Consider the following 15,749-nt stretch of genomic DNA (forward strand, 5'->3'; position numbering starts at 1 on the left):
TGTCTATCTACATGCAGGGAGCTGGGACACGTTTCGAGACTTGGATGTCCCTCCCTGACAAACGCAACCTGTGTTTTTTCTATACTGCAGCTTTTGCTTTTTTTGTCTCAGTCAAAACGTAACTTGCGTTTTTTAGGTTACTAACTATGACAGATCCACATATGTAAATTACACGCCATGCACCAATAAAATTGCATATCATCATTTTTTCATCCATTAAGAAATTAATTTCTGGAGTCTTGGAGGCGTGCCCTGCTGTATATGGATGAAAGATTAGAATTTGAAGATGAAAAAAAAAAAGATATAAATGTGTGAATGTGTGATGTTTGATTTTGATGTATTAACAGTGTAAAATATTTTACATAAATATCTCATCACATCTATTCTTTTAAATGATCTTTTACGTGATTAATGTAAAAATATAGTTATTTTTTCTGACGTCACATTAGATGTACGTATAAAACTGTTTTATACTGAATTCATGAAATTATTGATAATAATAAAAGATATTTTTTATAAAAAAAAATAATTAAAAGCTACCTTTACTTAACCTTTTTTAAAACAAAAAAACTTCTCCGTATTAACCAAATTAGATTTTGGTGCTCCAATTACTTTTTCTTCTTTCACATGCCGTAATTCACATTTTAAATTTGGTAACTGCAAAGACTTTATTCTGCAATCCAATAATAGGTGTACAAAACAAAAATTTTAAAAATAACGAAAAGGAGAGGTTTCTTTTTTTTTTTTTTTGTCTTAATTGTTCAATTAAATTCGAGTTAAATCTTAATTTGATTCCTAAATTTTGATCCGATACTTAGAATAATCTTTACAATTTTCTTAGCTCCAATTAGAATCTTTAAATTTACAATCATGACTCTGAGTTGTCCCTACAATCATGTTCATCATCGAAATACTGATCTAGCGCATGTTATTTTAACTCTAAAATTAGTCCATAAAACAATTATTATGAACGATCAAATAAAGTATGTAAATATTTAAAAATGCTTTGTAAATAATAAACGTATATTTATATTTTAATATTTTATACACACAATTAATTTGGCAAATGATTTATACTATCATAACAAGATCATTGTATAATAATAAATGAATCGAAAATTATTCATTATATAAATTCAAATTTAGAAACACCTACGTTCTAGAATGAACCGAAAATATTATCAAAACAAAACCATTGTATAACACCAAATGAATCGAAAATTGTGTTAATAAATAACTTTGTATTTCAGTTAATAATGAAGTTTGGGGAGTTGTAGGGGTGTATTTAAGTACGTCGAATCAGACACGGGCCACTCAATTTGAAAAATTATCATCACTTTTTCAGCAACTGCAGAATCGTTTCCTTGTCCTCGTAGATTTTAATGCTATTATAAGTCCCCAAAAGAAGGATGGCGGGGGAGTTAAATCTACTGCTTCTATGGTTGCCTTTTCTGGGTTCATTAATGAGAATGACTTGGTAGACTTGGGTATGATTGGAGACCATTTACTTGGTCCAATAAGAGAAGAGGGCAAGAGTTAATCCAAGAACGTTTAGATCACGTCATGGCTAATGATGTGTGGATCAATTCCTATCTAGCAGCAGTAGTTACTAGATTGTTTGAAAATGGATCTGATCATGCCCCATTATTGTTGGACTCAAATTTTCCACTTGAAAAATCTATAAGAAGGTTCAAGTTCCAGGAACGTTGGTGTGGTGTGGAGGGGGTGATGCGTGAGCATCATATACCCTTTTTTAGTTATTTTTATATTGTTTTTAAGTAGATTTTAATTACTTTTACTTGTTTTTAGTGCAAAAATCACCTTTGGATGCTACTTTGAGTTTTTCTAGTGTTTTAATGGTTTTAGGTGAAATTCGGAGCAGTTTGGAGAAGCCTGGAGCAAGAAAGAAAAATGCTGGCAGCTCCCCCTTGGGCGCTGAATGCCAACCTGGCATTCAACACCAGCAAGGGGGCAAGAGATCAGACGCGCCTTCCCCTCTCTGCCGTTCAACGCCCAATCCTGGCGCTGAATGCCAGCAAGCTGCCCGAGTCACACAACAATTGGCCTCCAAAGTGGATTTAGCATATATTAGTTTTATCTTATTTTATCTTTGTAATCTTTATTTTTAAAATAATATTTTTTAGGTTTAGCATTTATTATTAGGTTAGTATTTATAGGAGAAGATCAATTAGGTTTAGGATCTTCTTCCTTCTGCACTTTTTAGAACCCTGTTTTCTCTGTAAGTTATGAGCAACTAAACCTCCTGGTTAAGGTTAGGAGCTCTGTTTATTTCTATGGATTAAGATTATTATTCATCTATTTTAATTAATGTTTCATTCAATTCTAAGGTGTTATTTTCGTTCTTAATCTTATGAATTTGGGTGGAACGAGAGTATGACCCTTATTCTACATGAGCTCTTGTGATTCTCGAGAGAGCTATCTCGCTTGAGCTATAGCTTGAAAACACTCCTCCTAAACTGCTAATTACATGAACTAATTGGGATATGTGACATAAAATTCTGTTAGCTTTGGGTAATTGAGGTTTTTGTGGTGCTAAACTAGTTTTCTGAACTTCACCTTCTGATTTGAATTGAATGACCACGAGAGTGGTTTTGGGTGAGGATTAGAGGAGACTAAATCGCTAAGAGATTAGCGTTTAATCACTTATGGTTTGCCATAGAATGAATCACTCATTGTTAAAATAGTTGGTAAGATATTTTAATCCGGAAAAGTAAACATCTCCAAGGCCTTTACTATTTTCTCATCATTATTTTACACGAAACCTGTTTAATTGGTTTATTTACTTGCTTTTCACTACTTATGCGTTTTACACCAACAACCATCTTTTACTGTTTACCTGACTAAGTCCAACAGGATAACTATTGCTTGCTCAGTCTGACAATCCTCGTGGGATCGACCTTCACTCACCTGAGGTATTACTTGGATGACCCGGTGCACTTGCTGGTAAAGTTGTGTGAGTTCTAATTTCACGCACCAAGTTTTTGGTGCCGTTGCCGGGTATTGTTTGTGATTGACAACTACCAGTTGTCTTGTTGCTTAGATTAGGTATTTTTATTAGTTTTTGTTTAATTATATTTCTTTTTTATTTTCGAATTCTATCTTGTTTACTTTCCTTAATTTTCGATTTTTATCTTATTTATCTTTCCTTTTATTTTCGAATTTTTCTTTGTTCTACTTATCTTATTTTTATTTAATTTCAAATTCTAAGTTTGGTGTCTGTTAGTGTTTCTTCCTTAAAATTTTCGAAATTAGTATTGTCTATTTTCCCTTAATTTCATATTTTAAGTTTGGTGTCTTTAGTGGTTCCTTTTTCTTTTTAAATTTCGAAAATTTTAAACTCTTTTGTTTTAATTTTTGAAAATTTTTAAGATTAATTCTTGCATCTTATTTTTGAATTTTCTTTTTAGTTAATTGCTTACTTTATTTTTTTTGGATATCTCACTGGGAGTTCTCTATACTCTGACATAGATACTCCCATCTTTTCTTTACTTCTTGTTGTTTATAAGCAGGAACAGAGACAATGAACCCCTTCTTAATTTTGATCCTGAGTCTGAGAGGATCTTAAGGTGGCGTTTGCAACAAACTAAAGCTCACAAAGCCGGAGAGAATCTCACGGAAACCTTTGAAAATGAAGCTGAAGAGACCACTATGGCAGCTAATCTGAACGCTGAAGAGCATGCAAGGAGGGTGCTTGGATCATACACTGCACCCACTGCTGACTTCTATGGGCGCAGTATATCTGTACCTGCCATAGGTGCAAATAATTTTGAGTTTAAGCCTCAACTGGTCACTCTGGTGCAACAGAGCTGTCAGTTTTATGGACTCCCGTAGGAGGACCCCAACAAATTCATATCTGACTTCCTGCAGATCTGCGACACTGTCAAGATGAATGGAGTGAACCCTGAGATTTACAAGCTCATGCTCTTTCCTTTTGCTGTAAGGGACAGAGCAAAACTATGGTTGGATTCTCAGCCCAAGGAGAGCCTGGACACATGGGACAAGGTGGTCACTGGATTTCTGACCAAGTTCTTTCCACCCTAGAAGCTGAATAAGCTTAAAGTGGAAGTCCAGACCTTCAGACAGAAAGAGGGGAGTCCCTCTATGAAGCCTGGGAGAGATACAAGCAGCTGATTAAGAGATACTCTCCTGAAATGATTTCAGATTGGACCATACTGGAGATCTTTTATGATGGCTTCTCTGAGATGGTCAAGATATCATTGGACCACTCAGCAGGTATTTCATTACACATGAAGAAGACACCTGAGGAGGCAAATGAGCTAATTGAGATGGTTGCCAACAACCAGTACATGTACACTTCTGAGAGAAATTCTGTAAACACTGGAACCACTCAGAAGCGAGGAGTCATGGAAGTAGAAACACTGGATGCGATTTTGGCATAAAACAAGCTCATGTCCTAGAAAATTAGCATGATCTCCCAACACTTAAGTGGGATGCAAGTTTCAGCTGTCAACGCTCAAGATGCATCCTATAGAGGGGACGTTGGTGATGTTGCTCAGCCCAACATGGAAGAAGTGAATTTCATAGGAAATTCCTCTAGAAATTCCAATAATAGAGATGGAAAAATCACCCTAACTTTGGGTGGAGAGAGTAGCAGAAGCCTCAACAAGGCTTCAACAACAATCAGGGTAGAACCAATTAAAATAGGTTCAACAACAGACAGTTCTAACCCTCTCAGCAGTAGATGGAGACGCTTAAGCAAAGCCTCTATGACTTGGCCACAATAGTCTCTGACCTCTCCAAGACCACTCATAACTTTATGCAAGAGACCCAGTCCTCAATTCGAAACTTGGAGATACAAGTGGGTTAGTTGAGCAGCAAGATACCTGAAAGACCTCCCAACACTTTTCCAAGCAATGCAGAGGTGAATTCAAGGGAAGAGTGCAAGGCCCTCACTATGGACAAGGAGGCCGAACGCAAAGAAGAGGATGTTGCGGAGGATTTAAAGGAGAAAGAGGCTCAAGAGGAGACTAGCAGTACACTCGTACATGCCCCAGTGGTGATAGAAGAGCATGAAGAACAACACCTTCATAACATGCAAGAGGAGACCAAGGATAAGCAAATTGCTCAATTCTTGGTAGTCTTCAAGAAGCTACAAATCAATATTCCTTTTGCTGAGGTGTTGGAGAAGAAACTTCCCTATATGGCCTATCTGAAAAACGCAGTCTCTGAAAAGAAGGCCCTGAGGAGAGATAAAATTGTGGTGCTGACCAAGGAGTGCAGTGCACTAGTGCAGAAGAAACTACCCCAGAAGTTGCCAGATTCCGGAAGCTTCCTGGTTCCCTGTATTATAGGAACCATCACATTTGAGAAGGCACTATGCAACCTAGAATCAAGCATAAATCTAATGCCTCTCTTTGTGATGAAGAAGCTGGGGATCCAAGAGGCACAGCCCACAAGGATCTCACTGGAGATGACGGACAAGTCCCTGAAGCGAGCATATGGAGTGGTGGAGAACATCTTTGTAAAAGTTGAAGACCTTTACCTCCCTGCAGACTTCGTGATACTTGACACTGGAGAAGGAAAGGATGACTCCATCATCCTAGGAAGGTCATTCCTAACTACCAAGAGAGCCTTGATTGATGTAGAGAGAGGAGAATTATGCTTGAGGATGCATGAGGACTATTTGCTGTTCAAGATTCCCAAACCTCAAACTCTCTCAGATAAAGGAAGTACTAGCATACAAAGCTCAATGCTCAAGCCTTCTCAGTCAGTGGAAAGCCATTCCGAGTCCCCTGACATCAAACCTAAGTTTGGTGTTGGACATTCACCACTTAGCACTGAAGAAGGAGGCCCCAAGAAGAAAGTACCCAAGGGTTAGAGGAATAAGAAGATTTCAACTGAAGACTTCTTACCTGGTATGAGAGTAGTCTTCACAAGAAGTCCAGTCATACCGCACACGGTGAACTGGATCCTGTCTCTGGAACATGTTGAGTGATTCATGAAAGCACAGGAAGGAAGTTCACAATGAGGGGTGAAGATCTGAGCCCCTATGAACCTCCGTAAAGGAGGTTTCCGTCAAGCTAATGATGGTAAATAAGCGCTTGTTGGGAGGCAACCCAACCATACGTATCCTATAGTTTATTTTCACTGTTGTTTATACTATTTTTATTTATGTTAGTTTGAATTCATATCATTTTATTTTACATTAATTTTCATAGTTTTCCTCATTTTTCTAACGTTTGTGGTCATGTATAGCGCTTAGAATAGAAACAGAAAAGTACAGCAGGAAAAACAGCGTACCCTGGAGGATGCCCCCTGCTGGCATTGAACGCCAGATCCGGCGTTCAGCGCCCAGGGGGGAGTACAAGGTTTCCAAAAGAGAGTGTCTCAAGGCCATTTTTTTATCCCCCTAGGGCGTTCAATGTCCATTCTTGGCGTTGAACGCCAGAGAAAAAAAAGGGGATCCCCCTGGTGGCGTTCAACGCCAGCCTGACGTACAACGCCCAGGGAGGAGGCAGCATGCTGATTTGAATTTTGAAGTCTTTGGCCAATGGATAACACCCACCCACCAATCACTTCACCATTTACTCACTCTCATCCATTCTCAGTCCTCTTTCACCCACTTTTCTATCCACATTCATTAGTCCCATCACCCATCACTTACCTTGATTCTCTCAACCCACTCACATTACACATTCCTTTTCTTCATCTTTCCCTTTTTTCCCCCCAAGGTCGAAGCCTCTACCATCCCCTTCTTCTATTTTCTTTACTTTTTCTCTTCTTATATTTCTCTTTGCTCAGGGACGAGCAAAATTTTTAAGTTTGGTGTTGGGCACTCCGCTTTTTGCTTCTTTTATCTTACCTCCATGGCACCTAAGACCGGAGAGTCCTTAAGGAAAAAAAAGGAGAAAGCCCCCGCTTCCGAGCCATGGGATTTCACAAGATTCTTCACCAAGGCCCATCAAGACCATTTTTATGACATGGTGAGAAAGAAGAAGGTGATTCCCAAGGTCCCCTTCAAGCTGAAGGACGATGAGTACTTGGACATTTTATATTAGATCCTGAGACGGGGTTGGAAATTTCTGGCCAACCCCATGACCGAAGTTAGAATATTGATGGTGCAGGAGTTCTATGCCAACGGCTGGATCACAAAGAAGCATGATACAAGCGTGAACCCGGAGCTGAAGAATTGGTGCACCATGCTTAGAGGGCAAATCATGGATTTTAAGCCCCGAAAGTGTAAGGGTGGCACTACAGTTGCTAGAGCCACAGGATGACCCTCATTCATACACTCGAAGGGTCAACACTGACCAAAGGTTGGATCAAGTTCTTGCTGACATCTGCGTACCAGGAGCTCAGTGGAGGAGGGATGCTCAAGGTCGGCCTTACCAACTGGGTAGGCTTGACCTTAGGCCAGTGGTTAGAGGATGGTTGGAGTTCATCCAACGCTCTATCATCCCTACGAGTAACCGCTCTGAGGTTACAGTCGAGCGAGCAGTGATGATTCACTGCATTATACTCGGCAATGATGTGGAGGTTCATGAGATGATCCCTCAGGAGTTGTACAGAATAGCGGACAAGCCCTCCACCACTGCGAGGCTAGCATTCCCTCATCTCATCCAACGCCTATGTGCAGCAGCTGGAGCTCACATAGAGGGAGATACTTGACTGACAAGGAGAGACCGATCACAAAGAAGGGTATGGAGCACGCTAGGGAGCCCGTGTAAGGACCGCAGTAAGAGCCAGTTCTACCGCCTCCACAAGATATCCCGGACATGCCTCAAGGGATGTACTTTCCTCCCCGTGACTACTGGCACTTGTTGACCACATCTTTAGGGGAGCTGACATCATCCATTGATCAGTTGAGGCTGGAGCATTGGGACCAGTCTACTCTCTTCCATCAGATGATGGAAGATCAAAGAAGGATGATGGAGGAGCAGAGGAGGCAAGGGCATGACATTGAGGAGCTCAAACGCTCCAGAAGATTTTCCAGAGGGAGCAGTAGCCACCATCACTAAGGTGGTCTAGTTTCATTCTCCCTATTTTTATTATATCTGTTTTCCTAGTAGTTCAATTTGTTATCTGTTTTCTATTCTAGTTGCATGATCACTCTTAGGATTTCTTTGCTTTCTAGTAGTAGTTTAATTTTTATTTTTCAAGATGTCTTATGTATTCCGCATCAAGCTTAAAAGGAAAAATCTATTGAAAAAGAAGTAGTGAAATGCATAAGATCTTGAGTTATATTATGAGTTATTTTGATTACTTTGACGTGGTTGCCTTATCTCTATTTTCTGAATGTATGAATTAACTGTGCATAGTTGATATTAGAGTTGAGTATATTGGTTCTTGAGGAACAAAAATTTAGAGAAATATTATTGATTCTCTGGAATAAGAAAAAGATTGATTCTTGAAGCAAAAGAAACAGCAAAAAAATTTGAAAAGAAAAGAAAAATCAAAAGAAAAAGGTCCAAGGCTTTGAGCATCAATGGTTAGGAGGGTCAAAATTGATCTAAAGCTCAAAAGAGTGGTTTTCCCTAAGCATATGCTTATGGTGTGAAAGTGTCAAGTAAACCTTGAGACTGAACACTTAAAGTCGTGACCCAACGCTGTTACAGAGTATGCCTAAGGCTCTGAGCACCACTGTCTAGGAGAAATAAAAAGAAAAATTCGAACCTAAAAGGTTCCCCCAGTTAAGTGCTTGTGGTGTTTATGTTTCAAGTTAAGCTTGAAGAAAAAATACTTAGAGTCATGACTAGGCTCAAAGGTGCAAAGCACCAATGAAAAGAAAAGTGTTTAAGAATCAACAAGAGCCTAAGGAAGAAAATCAATAATATCATCCGAGTTCTAGTTCTGAAGAACACCAATATTTCTGAGATTCAATGGATAATGGGATGGCAAAGCTATTCAGAAATAGAGTGTCAATAGCTCCATTCAGTAATTATGTGATAAGCTATTCAATAATTATTAAAATTATATTATAATGACAAGTGTCATTGTTGCCACTAATAAATATAAGAAATCTTTTTTAGTAAAAAATTTTTATTGGCCATAAAGTTATGGCCAGTATTATTTTTATTAAAATAATTTTTTGATAACAATTATCAATTGAGATCAGAGGGAGTGTGACCTAAACCAAGTGTCGGAAGAGATTCAGAGAAAACTAGGTCTCAGAGATTCAAAGAAAGCTTAAGCTCACCACCGAAACTTGCTGTAGCCGTCCCTGCCACCCTTGCCACCGCAATTCAGATCGAACAAAGGCGCCTCCTCCACCAACGCATCTCCAGATCTAGTAGCAATGCCGCCTCCTTTGTGAATGATGCTCTCACTGCATTTGGCTCTTTTCTTTTCTAGTCTGTCATTGTCAATCTCTCACCTTCGCAACACTACATCTCTGCCGCTTGCACCGCCATCGGTTGATTTTCTCCCTTTATTTTTTCGAATTTTTGTTTTTCATTTTATATTTTTGCTAATTTTAAAATTTAGCAAGATTTTGTTATTGTTGTCGCTGTTGCTCAGCTTGCTCTCCATGACCACTATTTGAAGTAGGCAACGATTGCTACTTCTCCTTCTTAACATCTTTTTTTTATTCAAAAACCTGACTTTTCATTAACATCAATGTTACTACAGGAAGTTATTTTCTGGTTGGCTTTGAATTAGATACAAATGTACGTAGTTTTCGAAAATTCTGAATTATGATGATTTATTAAAATTCATTTTAACATTATATAAGTTCTTATAGGAAATTAAATACCACATCAAATTAATTTTTAAATAGTTTTAATATACAATTTTGCTAATGCACCAATAGGGGCCTAGCCAACAACAAGTCAATAAATATTTTTGAACTACATTCTATACTAATTAATTGTCATTAATTAGTGATTATTTAAAATTTTTTTAAAAGATACAAAATTAATGGTTATTAATTACCTCTTCTTACTCTAATTCACATTTTATCATTTATTACGGAAACCCTAATTCCTCTTTCAAAAAAAAACTTCAAAACTCCAAAAAACAAAAACATCAAAACATAAGATAAAGAATAATCCAAATCCTAAGAAAAAAACATACGAAATATAGGAAAAAGAATCATCCGAAACTAATAAAAAGAATCATCAAAATCCTAAGAAAAAATACAAAATATAAAAAAAAAGAATCATCCAAAACTAATAAAAAGAATAATCCGAAATTTAGGAAAAAGAAACATAAAAAACTAGTTAAAAAATAATTCAAAACCAAATAGGAGGAGGAGAAGAAGAGCCACAGGGTGGCCGGCGAAGTCTTGGACGGCGTTGCATGAACGGTGGGGGACTCGCGGTGGCGCATTGTGAGGAGGAAGTCACGGAGGTCGTGCATCGCGAGTGGAAAAGTCGCCATGGATCGGAATAGTTGATCGCGCGTCGCGAATGGGGGCCTGGTGGTGGTTGCGTCGCGACGGATGGAGAGTCGTGGGGTGCGAGTGGCGAGCGATGGGGAGTCGCAAGCGGTGAGAATGCGTCGGGCAAGCGGAATGGGTGTGAGTGCTGTACGGACGATTCGCGATGGAACACAAGGAGGGTGAAGCAGAATGCGTCAGGCGAGCGGAATGGGTGTGAGTGCTGTACTGACAATTTATGTACTACTATTTGATCCTCGTTAGATTTTCTTAACTAATCACAACTCCTAATGCAATATTCAGAAGCTTAGTCCTTCTCTAATGGATTGTTAACAGCACTAGTGCTAGAAGTAGTTGAATAATGCCATTCCTTCCTTAATTTTACTTAAGTAGTGCTATATAAACATACATTAGGAGATAAAGTAAGAGACATTTATGGAAAAAGTAACACCGATTGAATGGTCACCTACTCACCTCTTGTTTCTTATGAAGCCCGAAAAGTATAAAGGTAATCTTATAATGCAGACAAGAATAATTTCTATAGAGCTTAGTCAATTTTGAGATTGATGAGATATATGACTTAACAACGCCTATTTTGTTTTGTGTGAAAGTTCCCACATGCTGCTTCTTTCTTATAGCAAATACATCAAGATTATTCCTCTGCCATTATTGACACTGTCATGTCCCACCACAACCCATGGGTTCTTGTACTACTCCATCATCTCCTCAACAGGTTGAAGTTGACCTTATTATTACTATTACTATCTCTATCACCTCTTTAACCAATATCTCCAAAATATTTGCTTAGTATATTACTCCTATATTTTTTTAAAATATTCAGGACTAGAAAATTAATTTAATTTGATTTTCTTAAATCATAATTTGACATCTCTTTGTCTGATTGCTTCCAACAAACTTCTGTAGTTTTAATATATATCATTTTTATTTTGCTATACCAACAATTAAGGAACAAAACATGATATGCCATTTATTTATTATTATGAAATAACTATGACTAACTAATATTTTGTATATTTTTTTTAGTTGCCACTGATGGTATCTCTACAATAATGAAATGTTCTGAGGCAGGCGCGACAGATGCGGAGTCCGCGTTGAAGTTTTTGGGAACTTTAAGGACGACTGATTCCAGGATGTTCTGGAGGTACTCGCTAGATGTTGACAAGAGGCTGGAAAATCTCTTCTAGTGCGATGGTACAAGTCGTTATGACTACAGCGTGTTCGGGGATGTCCTGGGTTTTGATGCAACTTACGGTCGTAACAAATACAAGTGCCCTTTGGTAATATTCTCAGGGGTGGACCATCATATGAGGACGGTGGTGTTCGACTGCGCCATATTGAGCAACGAGAGCGAAGCAAGCTATGTGTGGTTGCTGCGGTCATTCCTTGAGGCAATGAAGGGAAAACAGCCGAAGTCTGTCATCACGGACGGTGACCTCGCCATGAAGAGTGCGGTTAGCACAGTTTTTCCCGGTGCACATCACAAGTTGTGTAGCTGGCATTTGTTAAGGAACGCCACTGCTAGAGTTGGACGGCCGAGTTTTCTCAGGAAATTTCGTCTGTGCCTCATGGGAGATCTAGAGGTTGACGAATTTGAGACAATATGGACGGATAGTGTGGCGGACCACGGGTTAGAGGATCATCCGTGGATAGTGGAGATATATGCCAAGAAACATTCCTGGTCCAATGCCCATATCCAGGGGAAATTCTTCACAAGTCTGAAGACGACATCCAGGTGCGAGGCTTTGAATATGCAGCTTGGAAAATTTATACACAACGGGTACAATCTGAGGGAGTTTGTGGAGCACTTCCAACACTATTTGGAGTTCATGAGGAGGAGAAAACTAGTGGCAGACTACAAGTCTGCGTATGGCGAACCTGTTGTGAAGACGAAACTCGAGGCCATTGAGCAGTTCGCTGCAACGGTTTATACAAGAGAGGTTTTCGAACTGTTTCGGGAGGTGCTGATGCTAGCCAGCAACATTAGAGTTGTGTCCACCAAGAGGACGAGCGCTTGTGTTTTGTTCGAGGTTGCAATGTACTGCAAGCAGAGATCATGGGCCGTGTCCTGGGCCGAGGAAGACGACGAATTCAGCTGTTCTTGTCAGCGGATGGAGTTTTTTGGGCTTCTTTGTGTCCACATGGTTGTGGTTCTAGTTTATCTGAACATGACAGCTATCCCCAAAGGCCTAATACTTGACCGGTGGACAAAGAGGGCAAAGCAGCCGCGTGCACCCTGCGACGAAACTCGTGTTGGGGAGATCCCAGACGCGGCATACATGAGCATGCACGCGGCGATGCTGGATGATTGCAGGGAGCTGGTGAGCCTGTCTTGCCAGTTTTTCGAGGACTACGTGGACGTGAAAACAAGGTTGGCAAAGGAGCGTCAATCCCTGCAGGACAAACATCGCCAAAGGTTAGGTGTTGCTGAGGAGGCCAGGAGGGTGTCTGTTCGAGACCCGATGCGGGCAAGGTACAAAGGATACGGTCGAAGAGTTGTTACCTCTCGGGGAAAGTTTCGCCGTGTTCAGAGGTGTCGATTGTGTGGAAAGGGCGGACACAATTCTCGCAAGTGTCAACAATCGAGTATGGGGGAGAACATCGACAGTTTCGAGGTTGGCACGGCTTACGAAAGCATGGAGGCAGGAGAGGGGGTGAGGAGTACTACGAATTTGAGTGAGCTGGCTGTACTGTTCTTGTTGGCGGTTACGCATCGAGTCGAGCTGGATTCAGTTTGGGTGGCTGCTAAGAGCCGTACTTGCTGGCGTGACATCCGGAAGGGCGTATGCATAGCGCAATGTGAGTTAAGAATTTTATAGTTTTGGTGATATTGGTTGTGTTCAGGGACGAATGTAGTATGCAGTACAGCTTGTGAGGACGTGCCAAATTCAACGTGTTGTCTGTGTTGTGACAATAGTTGCGTTTGTGTGTTTGATTAATTAAATTAGAAAGGGCTAGTTAGTGTAAATCGAGTCATGTAACGAGACATTGTTGCCGAAAAAAATTTTCTACTTTTCGTCATATTGGTTGCGTTCATGGACGAATGTAGTATACAGTGGAGCCTGTGAGGACGTGCCTCCTCAATATGTTGGTCTGTTTCAATGTGTTGGTCTGTGTTGTGACAATAGTTGCGTTTGTGTTTGATTAATTAAATTAGAAAGGGCTAGTTAGTGTAAACCGAGTAATGTAACGAGACATTGTTGCCAACTTAAAGTGGTCATTGCATAGGGATTTCGGATGTCCGGGTCTTGGGACGAAATTGCCTATAAACTGCATCGAGTGTTTATGCTTTCCTAGTACTAAGAATATGGCACTATCCATCAGGAAGCGGACAAAAAAAAACATATAATAACAATAGGCTTTGTTTATGGAATGATAATAAAGGCTTTGTTTATGGAATTATATACCAGACTCCATTGGAACAAATACGGAACAGAAGATAAAATTTAATCCGCGCTAATTTAACATCCAGCCCATGGAAACAAACTATTTTTACCAAAAAAGCGGTGGTTCCTGGCATGCAACTGTTGATACACATGCAACAAAATACATTCAATATGGCGGGTCAGGTAGCTATCACGTCGAACTGGAGTCGTGTACAATGATTTGTTGGTACCACTTCAAAGTGACGGCCCACCCTGGTCACCAACAAAAGGGGGCATGGAAAAGCCCAGCACGACCAAAACGAAGCTCCCGTTATGAACAGGTCATGGCAGCACAGCTGCCATTGCCCTCCGGCCATTCCAGTCCACCTCTGCCCGCTGCCCTACCTCATCACGGAACTCATTGAAATGCTCGTTTACAATAGCCAACGCAGTGTCAATCCGTATCCTGTCGGACAGTTGATCGATGCTCTGCAGCATGACAAAGTAAAAGGCATACATGGATGTGTCGATTAAGAGATCTTTACACAACGGGAAACTTTTTTAAATGCATACATCGTGAGAAAGGTTGTGTTGAATACCTTCCTCTGTGGAACAGGGCTGGTTGTGAACATATGCTCCATCTGAAGCCACAGCATCATCCATAACTTGTCCTTGTTACTTTTTTTTCCGCAGTCGCCGTCGGAAACATAAATTGGTGAATACATGTCAAAACCGGAGAACAAATATGCATGGTTGAGCAATTAATATAATGGGTACCAGTTGTACTCGTTGGTGATCCCCAGTACGAAGTCTGGATTCCACTCAGACAGCAGCGGGTTCCTTCCTAATACGTCGATATCTGGGAACATGGTTTTGAAGATCTTGTCTAGAACAATGGCCTGCAAAACGGCGGTAGTTGAGACAGAAGAAGAGTTTTACTTCCCAAAAAAATGAATGTCTGGGTTTACCCTGCATGTCCCATAAAGGATGAGACAATAGAAAAGAAAAGAAAAAAAATAGAAGGACCAATGTGGGTAGAGAGGAAACGGAATTTTTTTTTTTTGGTTTTTTTTATCGTCCTTTTTTTAACCTTTTTTGGATTATACGTGACCCGGAGTAAACCCAACAGGCCCAGCAGTTCATAACAAACCGGATTAAAGAAAGAAAAAAAAAGGCAACTTCCAAATTGAGATGGAAACACAGCGAAATGTCGTGCATCGTTGGAAAGGAAAAGTAGATATTACGTACCACCGACTTAACCGCTTTACTTCTTCCCATGACAGTCTCCTGTGTTGGAAAGCTGTCGAATATCCACATCCGGTGACTGGAGATATCCACGCCATCAGGTAGTAGTGACACTCCTTCGTGCCCTCGAGGACGTCTTTCATCTGGACGTAGATCTGTCACGGAGTTATGCGTTAGCGTTTCTGGTCAGGTATGAGCGGCAATAGGAATAATAAAGACCATACTGGTTTTTGGGTTTTCCTCAATTTTATGTCATCTTTCTTTGTATTTTTTGGTTTTCTGTGCGGTCTGCGCCGCGACAATGCTTACATATTTCAAGGCGTTGGGTCGTGGTAGCCATGTCCCACGGAAGTAGTCCATCAACTGATCATCGTCGATATCCTTGGTCAGAGCAAATTCCTGTCACGTGTGACATGGTCCGGTCATATAGCGGTCGTAACTGTATCGCAAAAAATGAATCGGCATCGGGAAGCAAGTTGTATGGAAACGTTACCAAAAAAATCAGCGGAAGGGACCAGACCGAACACCGTTGCAGCTGCGACTGTGTCCATGAGGTCCTGAGCGCAAGCAGCTCCAGGATGTAGGCTGACGGTTCATTCCCAGGCAGGACCGAGAAAAACGCCTCTCGGTCCAGTTGCCGATCATCGCGGCGAAACAGTTTCTCGTCAGGGTTCAAGCATTCGCCGAATATGTAGGCTATCATTTGGGCCGCCTCCAAGGAAAAACCCATCTGCCGGGTTTTCTTGAAGCCGGCATGTATGAAC

The 15,749-nt window shown here is 40.4% G+C and overlaps 1 protein-coding gene across 1 annotated transcript; it reads left to right on the forward strand.

Annotated features, from left to right (window-relative positions):
• LOC107646530 (protein FAR1-RELATED SEQUENCE 5-like) lies at positions 7,758 to 13,194 on the forward strand. Its single transcript, XM_016350714.1, has 3 exons — positions 7,758 to 7,983; positions 11,402 to 11,519; positions 11,592 to 13,194. The coding sequence occupies exons 1-3, from the start codon at positions 7,758 to 7,760 to the stop codon at positions 13,192 to 13,194; spliced, it is 1,947 nt and encodes a 648-aa protein (XP_016206200.1).

Source organism: Arachis ipaensis, chromosome B01 (genome assembly GCF_000816755.2).
Source record: "Arachis ipaensis cultivar K30076 chromosome B01, Araip1.1, whole genome shotgun sequence".
NCBI classification, from domain to species: domain Eukaryota; kingdom Viridiplantae; phylum Streptophyta; class Magnoliopsida; order Fabales; family Fabaceae; genus Arachis; species Arachis ipaensis.